The 11946-nt window shown below is 41.1% G+C and overlaps 1 protein-coding gene across 1 annotated transcript; it reads left to right on the top strand.

Moving 5' to 3' along the window:
* Positions 1–139: 139 nt before the first annotated feature.
* SRP9 (signal recognition particle 9) lies at positions 140–4590 on the top strand. Its single transcript, XM_010168773.2, has 3 exons — positions 140–235; positions 2347–2415; positions 4471–4590. Exons 1-3 carry the CDS (start codon positions 140–142, stop codon positions 4588–4590), a joined length of 285 nt encoding a protein of 94 aa, XP_010167075.2.
* The last annotated feature ends 7356 nt before the right edge of the window (positions 4591–11946 follow it).

Here is an 11946-nt window from a genome sequence, read left to right as displayed (position 1 = left end):
GGCGGGGGTGGTCGGCGCTAAGCGGTTGCGAGGGTTTGTCGAGGTGTGGTTCTAGCGGCCTGCACGGGGTGGGCAGCAGCAAGGAGGGGGGTTACTCGCTGGTGTCGCACCTGACCTTCGTTTTCCACGAGGCAGAAGGATGCTCTCGTTTGACCCTAAAAACGTACGCAGGGGACGGAGTTCAGGTGTTGTTATCAGCGACAGGTATGAACCTCGAGAACCCAACTTCAGAGATGTACTTATTTGCAGAGTATCTCTGTGTTAGAAACCGGGATTAAGAGAGTTCTGTTGAATGAAGAATGCTCTGAGAGTTGGTTTATTTTGTGAGTTTACAACATATAATACCATATCACTTGAATTTGTTTTCCTAAAAAAATAAAACATTCATTAGCTGTTATGTTGTATTGCTGCTTGTAGTGTCACTTCAGACTGGAAGGCCTTTAGTTCCTAAAGAATATTACTTCTAGAAGTTAACTTCTTGGTATATGACCGCTTTTTATTTCTGGTGACTTTTTCAGGAGTGTAGTTTGTGCATATATTGAAAGCAACTTCAGTCTTCAGAATCAGCATTGCATTTTAGCTAAAAAGTAGCACAGGAGGTAATGTGGAACTCATATGCCTGAGAGCTTCTGTAAGAAAGGCCTAGTTTTCCTCACTAGAAACAGAGAACACGGGGAAACCTTCAGAAGCAGTGTTTAATATCTGTCTTTAACTAGCGTGGCTGAGTACTTCATATGCAATTGCCACCTAGCTACTGATAATAAAATAAAATGTTCTGGTTTATGTTCTGTGCTCTGTAATATCTAATTAAATGAGAGCGTTTGGGAGGGATATCACTGCAGTCAGGAGTTGCTCTTCCCTGTTCTGAAGGAATGCCCAAAGTCAATCTCTTCTTATCCATGGCAATAACCTTCTCTGTTTACAAAGGAGTTTATATCGGTCAGAGGGTCACAACACAAGTACCCTCCTTTTACTTTGCCAGAGAACTAGCCCGAGAAGCTTTCATATGTAATTGGGCTTGTCAGGAAACTGAAGGAAGAACAAGAATCCTGGGAGGTGAGTGTGTGTTTTGGGCTGGTGGGGCTAGGTAGTGAGTGGTCTTCCCTTGTGCAGGAACAAGTTATCCGTTGAGTCCGTGGCTGCTGCTTGTGGCAGCCTCTCTCGGGCTTTTGGGCCTGCTGGGTTGAGAGAGGTGCTGCTACACGGCTCTTACCTCAGAAGAGGACAGTTTGTTAAACAAGAGGGGTGAATCTGATGAGATCCATCTCAGAGCAGGGATTACAAGACATACTTTGTAGTCAGGGAGGTTGTGGACCATTACAAGTTACTCCTTACAACAAAGACATGTTTATAGAGAGTTCAGAATGTTCTCAAAAGGACACCTTGCATTGTTTCTAGTTGTTGAGACTAGAAACAATAGACACAAAGCCTCTGTGGCCAGGAAGCATTTAATGCTCAGTCAGTTGCTGAGGATGTTGATTTTTATCACCGTGGCTTTGAGAACTTTGGTGATTGAGAGTCCAGGAGGGCTGCAGAGAAGTTAAAGCTCAGGACAGGTGACTACAGTAGTAACTGTTTTAGTGAGAAGTTGATCGCTTGCATTCAGACTTTAAATTCAGCCTTATTGAGTCTGGAAAGCAATTTAATTTGAAAGAACTCTCTTAAGTCATCTGATTTATTTTTTTTTAATAACTCCAAAAGTGTTATTCTTTGTATCTCCACTTGTAAAATCATCAGAAGACTTCAAATCTCTCTGTGGTCTTCAGTGCAGCTATTGAATTGACTGTAGTGACTGGAAATACTATATTTTTTGCATAATAGTTTAGGTACTATAGGGGGAAAAAAAAAAGTAATAATGTTGAGCTTACCCCACTCAGTTAATCCCTTTCAAGTCTTCATGTGGAAGTATTGGGTTGTTTGGGGTTTTTTTTAACTGTTTCAGGCTTAAACGCAAGATTCCAGATAGTTTTTCTGAAGTGTGATATATGGTGTCAGTGTCTTGTATTGACATGACTCTCATGGTTTATGTTGCTTGTCACTGAGGTCCCTGTAACTGTCCTTGCTGTGTTTAGAGTGGGTTTGAACGTGCCCAGTGTTAAGCTTCCTGATGCTGTTACAATAGCAGTTTAATGTCTTAGGCAGGGAAATGTGATGGTTGGACCTCCAGCCCATCCTGGCTGTAGGATTAGTGGCCAGCAGAGCTGAGGATCACCACAGAGGTGTTGAAAATGTGAAGCAGTGTGTAATTCTAATAAAAAGCAGTCTGAATTTGGGCAGATTTCCTTCAGATGTGTTCTGAGAATCGCTGGCTGTAGGTGCTAATGCATAAAATGTTTGTAATTTCAGGTGCGAGTTGTTCTCAAATATCGACATTGTGATGGGAACCTCTGTATCAAAGTAACAGACGATGTAGCTGTAAGTACAGAACATTTTCCCCTTTCAGGGCTTATGGTACCTCTCAGACTTGCATTTTGCTATCAGTCAACTTGTGAGTTCTTAGCCATTGCGTTGAGAGTGTTAATGGTTTTCTAAAAACTTGTGTTCAGCCTTCCCTAGTTGCTGTGTCTGTGACTGACATTGGCCTGTGGTCAGTGTCTGTTATGGGTCTCAGCATAATTATTTTAGGATTCTATGAAAACAAGCGCTACAAAAATTTTAGACCTTTTTTCTATCTGAAAATACTTCATAGAATTACTTTGGTAGCTTCTGCTGAAGTATTTCAGGAGCATCTTCACACAGATGTGTTTACTAATGAGCATGGTCCTTTTTATTTGCTCGGAGTGGTGACAGCTTCCAGCTGTGGGTTAAGCTCCTTATTTGTGGTTATGAGACAGTGGAGTGATATCAGACTGAACGATGAGATTCACTGTCAGTTCAGAGATCCCATCTTCTGAAGTACTGCTATGGTGTCAGTTATGCATTCAGTAAAAACTGGCCCATACACACAACATGGAATTCTGCAGTGTCCTTCCAAGGGTTGCTGTACAAGGAGGCAGAGCAGCTGCACTTACTGGTTGCTCTTCTTCTTAATAGTCTGGGAGGGTGCTTAGAAGTGTGGGAGTGGGTGAGGATGTGAGATGGTGGTCAGCAGGTAGAAATGCATCAGCTGTGTATGCTGTTGTGCACAGCAGCAACAAGTTCTCAGTGCTAGTGATGTTGTAAGCAACAGTAGGCTGCCCTTCTCTTCTCTCAGACTCAGAAAAAATCAGATTTCTTCTTTCCAGGAAAAGAAGTCTGGCATTGGTATTTCCAATAATGACACTTCTTGATAGTATTCAAGGCCAGGCTGGATGAGGCTTTGAGCAAGTGGGTCTAGTGGAAGGTGTCCCTGCTGATGGCAGGGGGGTTGGAACTGGATGATGTTGAAGATCCCCTCCAACCCAAACCCTTCTATGATAATAGGGCTTAGTGTGGGTGAGGTGCTGAGTATGGGGCACTGATAACGGTGGGAAGTGGAGGGGAATTTATGTGACATCTTCCACAGGGGAAGCTGGAGTCAGGTGATTAATGAATGTGAACTGTTCTCAGTTGTAGGCCTTTTTTACCTGCTTCTAGTCACAAGAGGCTGTTACAGTGGTGAGGGGGAAACGGGGCTGGTTTGGTTTGGGTTTTTTGCTGGGTTTTTTTTGTGTGTGTGTGGTTTGGGGGTTTTAATTTTTATTTTTTTTCTCTAAAGGCAGGGAGGGAGGTTTTTCTTGCTGCTAAATCTGTAGAACTAATGTAGCCAAGAGGAAAAAAAAAAATAAACTATTTTCTACTGTTTCTCTGAATTAAAATAGGAATTTAGTGCTGGCAAAAGTTGCTATGCTGGCAGCGTTGAAGAATGAAGCAATCTGGGGTTTTTTTCATTGTTAAATCAGCCTGGGCAGTCACACTTATCCTGTACAGAAATTATTTAGCCTGGAAAAAAAACCCAACTAAGTGGCCTTTCTTTGATAAGTCACTGGCATATTGTTCCTTTTGCATTTACAGTCTTGTCACATGGAGTTCCTTTTAATCAGATGTTACATTCCTTATTTAGGACTGTCTTAGAAACAGATTTTGCTTAGGGGAGGGGATTCTCTTTAGTGGGAAATACTGAACTGATTTTATGTCACTGGCAGTGTACAATATAGAGAATAGGAAAGTAATTTCAGGTTTAAAATCTACTTCTATTTTTAGACAAAAAGAGTATCTTTAAAGACAGCTTTAAGCCCCAAGTTTTAGCACCTTTTTTGAGAGGGAAGATACTAGGATAAATCATGACCATCCCTGTTTTCAAAATGGAAGGCATGAGCCTTTCAGGGGAACTTAAATGTAAACACAGATGTGTATGTGTTTTAAAACAGGGTAGATATGTGTTGGTGCTGCCACAAATGAACATTTAAGTGCTTGCCTTGTTTTTATGTGTTCCAAGCACAAATTTGTTGCAAGTATAAACAGGATAAAACAGTTGAGTGAAATCTGATATTAAGCAACTTTCTCTTACAGTGTTTGCTGTATAGAACAGACCAGGCGCAAGATGTAAAGAAGATCGAGAAATTCCACAGTCAGCTAATGCGACTCATGGTGGCCAAGGAATCCCGCAGTGCTGCCATGGAAACAGACTGAATTGCTGAAAATAACACGAGTGCTCCGGTCATATTTCACTGGAAGAAAATATCTCTTGGATTTGAACGATGCTGGGACAGGAGATGCTTTTATGTACCGAAGAGGACTGATGATAAGTCTGAAGCATTTTCCATCCCCTGCCCAGACTCTGCTTTGGAAAACTAGGAAATAAATGCTTTCAATTGAAAGCTTATATTTATTTTTGGGAATCAAACAAGAAACTATTGTGCTAAGAAGACAAGTAAATACTTTAAATCTGAAGTACTTTAGTCTGAATTTGATGGGCCACAGGCATATTTCTGGAAAGTTACTATAAGATTTCATTTAGATTTCATTGCATTCATACTTTATGCTGGTGTATTCTCACAGTGAGAAGGTTTATTAACCTGAGAGATACTGTAGCATGATGACTGGATCTAATAAATATATAACATAAATTATATACATCAGTGGGGTTTAGAAGAATGGATGTTTTCTGAACTGAAATGTTAAAATTGCCAACTTGTAGTAGCACTCTTCCTAGCAAGATTTTAGCTTTTGGTCATACGCTGTGCGACATTATCTCTGATGCCGTTTGTAGAACTATTGGCTAAATAATTAAACACCTGTATTTTAAAAGTTAAAGTAAAAATTTGCTTGAATATTGCAAGAGATCAGTGTGAAACTTGGAGTTTCTTTTCTGCTTATGCAAATATTGCTATTTAAAAATGTATGTGGCTTTTTTCCAGTACTTGAACTATTTTATACTAGCAGGGGGGGCCTTTTCCCATCCTTGCTTCAGGCAGAGTTTAAGTATTTCAGCAAGACAAATTCTAGAAGCTCTTGCCTATTATGTTGATAGAAAATGCAACCAAACACTATCCAGATTGCTTATTTTAGCAGCTTGCTAACTGTGCATTTTCAGATGTTACATGTGGCAGATGGATGTCAGCCAACTGAATAAATGGATGAAAACCAGCTTAATAAATACTTAAATACCACTGTCAAAAATAGACCAAGGCTCCTGTGGCTTAGACTTGTTTCTCATTGTTACCTCTGGTAGGGTGATGGAAGCCTTAATTGTCTTTTGCAAAGACTTTTTTGCTTGAAAACACAGTAGCTGAAATTGATACTTGCTTTGACTAGATCTTGCATACTTAAAACCAGATGGATTTTTTTAATGTAATTATGCTATTGGACTAACTAGGCTTTTCCAGGACTAATGTTTTGGGTTAAACCAAGCCACAAACATAAAGCAGAGCCATACAAAGACTTGTCTGTAGTGGCATTTATATATAACAAAACAATTATTTAAATAGCTACCTGCTGTCACTTAACATAAAAATAATTGAGCTACTTGGAAGCAGTGGAGTTACCATGTTTGCCAAGAGCTTGGGGAAAAAAAAAAAAGAAGGCTTGAATATTGCATTAGACTACTGTTTCAGCTGAACATATAATGTTGCTTATTGTTGGAAAATGCTGCAGTGCTAAATTCCCAGTGGCTACTCAAAATTCTGGTCTACAGGACTGACTGGTACATACGTAACATTTCTCTTTTCGTATTGATTTTTGAAATGCAAATAAATCCAGAGAGAATGCTAAAATTTGTTCATAGTTCAATAAGGTACTGTCATGCTGGAAGTTTTTCTTGATGCTCCAAATTATTTTCTTAATATTTGCAATGTAGCATAAAGTATTGAAACTTTTTTTTTGTCTAAGGCACTGTTGTGCAGTATGAATGGTTGCTACATGGAACTCGTACAAGTGAAGCCTGAAGCTGTTAAATTGGCAAGTGAAAAGGCTGCAGCTATTTTAGTGTAATTTTTTGACATCTCTTACAAATTGGTTTGGCACGTAGATGTCTTCTGTGAGCTGAGGTACAGAAAGGCTTGAATGGTATTTGCTCACACATGGAGGATAAAAGTAGAGAGAGCCAGAAGACTGTAGACAGGCTTGCTGTACACTTGAGTAGGCTTTGGAGGGAGGCAGTTACAGTACTATATGTGAGAGTAACAGTTGTCAAGGAATAGAGGCAGGGAAATGGATTTCTAGTTTTCTAAATTCAGAAATTATTTATGTAAAACCATGAGGAAATATTAATGCCACTTTTGTAAGAGTGTGTGTTGTTAGGCTTGTTCTCCATACACTCACAGAAAAACTAGGGCAGTTCTGTGCAGTCATAATACATGTAATGATAAAGCTACTGCTTAAAAAAAAAAAACCAAGCGGGGGTGGGGAGGCTTTGGAAATTTTAGAAAAAGAAACAAGTGCTGCTTGACTTTGTCCTGGTATTTTCAGCGACTTCAGTCCTGTGTTCACGGGGTGGTAGAAAGGCTGTGAACTCAACAGCTCTGCTTTTTCGTGCTTATATACTCTTGTTGAGAGTGCGCCTGTGTGCGTGTGTGCACTCACCACTTTCCTAATAAACTGCCACTGAGTTAGTCCATCATATTGCCAACTACCTGAATGCGCCCACTGATTTGTGTGGGGAAAAATCAGCTTAGTATGGCTGCTGCACCAAGGGTCGATTGAGTGCACTGTGGGAAGCACTGAATGTGGTAGCGCAGGACACCAGCAAATGCTTCTGGTCACCGGGCAGGTGTTTGTGCCAGTTACAGGTGCAAACGGGCAGCTCGGGCGCAGACAGGCAACCTGTGCAGTTCTGTGTGCGGTTAGAGATGGGTAACTGCTGCCTAAGTGGAATTATTAAAAACCAACCAACCAAACGTGTTCCCCTGCTATAGCTAATTTGTTGCATGTTGGTTATCTTGAGTAATTGTTCTGTTTTGTGAGCATAGTTTAATAAAGAATATGGGTCTTGTTATTCTACAAAGAAATTGGATTAGTTTACCCATGGAATTTATTCTGGTTTTCTGGTGTTTTCCTTCCTGGATTCTTTTGAGTGTCTTGATTTCAATTCTTCCTTTGTGCACAGCACTTAAGCTGGCTTTGTGTCTGAGCTGGGGCAACTGCATCCCTTCTGTTTCCCTTTAGGGGTTTTAACCTCTGTATGTGGTCCATTCTGTAAATGTATTTGGATTACAGGAAGATCCTTAAATTAATCTGTAGGAGTGAGAATTTTGGTCACAGGTCTTTGTTTTAGAGATCCTTATGAAAGAGGCTTTTTTTTTTTTCACTAAGGTCCTAACCTAATACTTCTAAGAGTGACAGATTTATTCTGGAAAATTGGATGCTTTTGTGCCCAAGTGTGTCAAAATGGGAAATGGAACTGAAGCCATGCAGGTGCTTTTAAAAATGTTTTAACTTGTCAAAATAATTATATTCCATCTCAGTAAGTTCCTGCAGTATAAAAGCGAGTAATATTCAGTGTTTTGCTGTAATAAATGTGAAGAAACCCTGGTTTCTGACAGATGTGGTCAGTAAGACTTCTGTCACCGACAGGTTGAAGTTAAAGGACTACATCACGTGGAAGGTGTGTTAGCCCTCTTGCTATAGGCAGAACAAATCTCACTTCATTCATCTTAAGGATGGTAACGTGCTGGTTTCCCCCAATGCACAGGTGCTTTTTTCACTTCTGTTCCTGTCTTAAGGGAAGATAAAATTATAAGACAAAAATGTTACTGTAACCACATTTTAAATTCAGTTTGAGATGTAAAGAGGAAAAATTAATATATAGCAAATAGGTGGGTTTTTTCTGTATAACTTATTCACATATAGACTGCAGTTCCTGCACAAGTCCAGTTTCCTTCAAGAGTCTGAGCATTGAGTGGATGCCCTTAGGGAGCAGGAGCTTAGCTGGAAACAATATTATTCTTTGTACCATGCTCTGTGCTTGAGGTAACTTAAATCTCAGTGACTGAAACAAAGCTGTTTTGATCAAGCATATCTAAGGAGTCTTCTTCTGAAGAGCTTTCAAGAAAGCTATCTGCTTTTTTTTTTTTTTTAAAGGAAACCAGTCTATTAAGACCTACATCTAGTTGTTGCTTATGTTAATAGTGATTTGCTTTTCAAGATGTGGGAGTGTCTATTCTGAAAAGCTGATACCTCTTTAAAGCTAGATGCTGCATCACTCAGGAGAACAAAACTGTTTGTTTATAAAGATTTTATCTGTTACAAAGGTTTTGAGAGTTCAAGGACTGGTATTTAAACACAGGCAAGAGTTGAATTGTCTTTGGGGATGACATAAAAACATGCCTTTCATCTCTTATTAGTTTTACAATAAATAGATTCTTTAGACTGACTTCCAGATTAAACCTCCACAATTTATTCTGGGCTGAATTATCTCATTTGAATTACTCCGCACTGAAGGCAGATGTGGGATTTTTAGCCCGTAGAAATGTTATTTTTGAGATGAGAATGATGCCATGGTCTTTTAGAAGCAATTAGTTACTCAGCAGAATACAAACCGTGGTAGTTTGCTAACCCCTGCTTATTGTGCATGTTTGTGTAGGTCCTGGAACTGTTGTAACAGACTAAAAGCTCTCAGGAGAATGTGGGCTTAAACTGGACCATGTAGAACTGGCCTGTGGGAACTGAGCCAGGAAAAACACGGTCACAGTGGGACAGCAGAGTTAGCAGCCTTCACGCAAGTACAGGCCCTATTGTTGCTCGTAGTCTTTGTTCCTGGTGAAGGTACGTGCCAGAGTGAGTTACAGGTGTGTGTTCCCGGAGTCCTGGAATGGGAATGCGATTACTTTCTGCCAGTCTAAAAACATCTGAAGTCATTAGTGCCATCTCTGAATGCTCTGACGTGAAAATGCAGCACGAACCAGTGTGCTTGACCCATCAGTACTCCCCCACAGACAGTTAGTTCCTAGGTGTTGTGAATGTTGATGGTACCCGAGTATAGCGTTTCTCTTAAACTGTACTGTTGGTATTTATGAAAGTGTTTTCTATTTAAATCAAGACCAGCTCTGAGGATATTTTGCTTTGTTTTTGTAGGAAGTTCTGATTTTGTACTCACATTCTTCTGTCCCCTTTTTTGTGGCGATTCTTAGTCATTTTATTAGAACTTAAAACATCGGTCATACCAAGAGGTCTGGGAGAGATTGGGGTTTTTATTTCCTTTGAAGTTGTGTTTGCATGTTGAGGTCATTTTTTGTCTACAAAAAGTTCATAAAAGGACTAATCTGCATCATTCTGCTTCTACTGAGCAGACTCTTCCTGAGTACAGGCATGTGTTTACAGCAAGATTTCAAAAGACTGGTTTCTTGGAGAGGGGGCTGAGTTTTCTGGACACCTACTGAATGGCTTTGCTGGCTCGTAGTGAGCAAATCAGAATTTGTTGCTCACACTGGCTAGCAAAAATACATATTTTAACTAGATTGCTCATGCATGTAAATACAGCCATCTAGAATACAGTTCTGCTATCATTATGTGGCTAAAAGATGAAAGGCTTGCCTCAGGGCACTGACAAATGAGCTCTGGAAAACTCTGTGTGTGGCTGAAAGATGTTTCCTCCCAAAGGCATCTGCTCCTTGAAGGAGTCAGCAGGCAGGAGGATGAACTAATGCCTCAGACACATCCATGTGAAAGTCAATGTCTTACTTTAAATTGCCATAAAAGATACCTTTTAAATCTGGGGGCAGGAGGGAAACTGACCTTTTCAGTGAGTGAGTGATGGGTGAGGGTTTTTTATTGCATTTTTTTAAAAACACATTTGCTGTGGCAGTGCTACCAGATGGCTGAGGGCAGTAACCACAGAAATAAACAAGATTCACCAGGGATTATTCCTTTGTGCCCAGACGCAAACCTTCTCTCTGTTGGTCACACAGCAGACCCACAGAACATGTGACTATATTTAAACATGCAAATAACCAACTATGTTTTTAACAGAGCAAACAGCTACTTTGCAAATAGCTTCCTAACCACTGCAGCAATGTTCCCTGTTGATCATCTAATAGATGTGCAAAGATGGGGATTCTGCAGCAGCCTTGGTCAATATGACAGCTGGCTGTGGATCCCTGTTGCCCCGATTCTAGTGTGCCTCAGAGCCTCAGCTGAACCCTTTCAATTCACCAGTGCATCAGAAAACTCATTCATGTTCTGCAGAGCTGCTGGTTTGGTGTTCTGCCTGGTTAGCGTGCTGAGATGGCTTCACAAAAGGTCAAATGAGCGCTACAGGGAGTGAAATGGAGGGGTTGAGAGCTCCCAAGAGGGGTGAGGAGAACGATGGGAGCAAAAGAGCCAGCAGTTAGAGTGGTTTAGGCTGCCAAGGAACCACGGCGTAAATAACTTGCACCTTGTAATTTCCCGGACTTGCTTGTAAAAACCTCCTTTCTGTCCCATTAAATGCTCTGTAATGTACATGCCATACAATATTTACCTAGAAACTAGATGTGTCTGAATTTATTTCTGTATCATTTTAGTTCATATGCATGGTACAGAAAGTGTGGAACCAAAGATTGTAGATGATTTTCTTCCTAAAGGCCTGTAACGCTCTGGTAGCCTCTCAAATGGAGTCACCAGAACTGAACACACAATACAGGGTGAAGACGAGATCATGGATTTATAAAACTGTGTTGTAATTCTTACCGTTCTTGAAGTGCTGATGTTGGGGTGGGCGTTTAAGAAGGGGTGGGCAGGTTGAAAGGCATGTGCGACTGCAGCAGTAACTGTTCAGTGTGCAGTAGCTACAAACCAGTACATTCGTGAGGTGCCTCCAGAATACACCCAGGTGGTCAGCCCTCGAAATACTGAAACACCTACTGAATACGATTTCACTTGTGGTGAGAATGGACTATTTTGATTTCATGGTCCGAGAAGAGTTTTCTTTCCTCATTCTTTTGACTTCTGTATTAAGATTCCTTCTTTTCTGACTTTTCATTCCTTTCTTCTTTCCCATTTTCTTCAAACTTACTCTTTCTCTGTAGATCTTTAAGATTTGTTCCTTTTATTTTCCCCTGTATAGTTACTCATGGTGACTTTTCAGTTGGCTGAGGGTTGGAAAGAGGATTGTTATATAGTTGCATCTTTACTATCTTCTACTTGTGGGTCTTAATAGAGGATTTTGTTATCAAATCTAAGTGTTGGTAGAGGGACATCCTGTGTTGTCACACGTGCAAAGAGGGTGTGTGTAGGTGTCACAGAAGCATCCATAATAAACTGCGTGACCAATTTCCTTATCCAATAGTAGCGTAAGAGGATATTTTTTCTGGGTGTGGGTCTGACCGTGCCACTCTGCAGCCAGGCCTCCGGCGGTGCGGCGAGTGCCGGTGAGGCTGGCGGAGAGGCCGTTTCGGAAGCTCACGCCTGGTGCCGCTCAGCTGCCTGGCTGTGTCCTCGCTCGGGCACTGCGACAGGCGAGTAGTGTTTGCTGGGCTGAAGCCTGTCACCTTCTCTGCCCACCTGCGCTTCCGAGCCCAGGTGAGCCCCGTGGCTGCCCACTGCCCGGTCTGCGGCGGGTGCGGGACCCCG

This window comes from Antrostomus carolinensis, unplaced genomic scaffold (genome assembly GCF_000700745.2).
Source record: "Antrostomus carolinensis isolate BGI_N321 unplaced genomic scaffold, ASM70074v2 scaffold53025, whole genome shotgun sequence".
Classification (NCBI taxonomy): domain Eukaryota; kingdom Metazoa; phylum Chordata; class Aves; order Caprimulgiformes; family Caprimulgidae; genus Antrostomus; species Antrostomus carolinensis.
Note: the sequence above shows the minus strand (reverse complement) of the source record. Positions and strands in the feature narration are given on the sequence as shown.

Coding starts and splice junctions, on each gene's coding strand:
- SRP9 (XM_010168773.2), top strand. CDS start 140: ATGCTCTCGTTTGACCCTAAAAACGTACGCAGGGGACGGAGTTCAGGT. Junction 236..2,346: donor GAGAACCCAACTTCAGAGAT/GTACTTATTTGC, acceptor TTGTAATTTCAG/GTGCGAGTTGTTCTCAAATA. Junction 2,416..4,470: donor AAGTAACAGACGATGTAGCT/GTAAGTACAGAA, acceptor TTTCTCTTACAG/TGTTTGCTGTATAGAACAGA.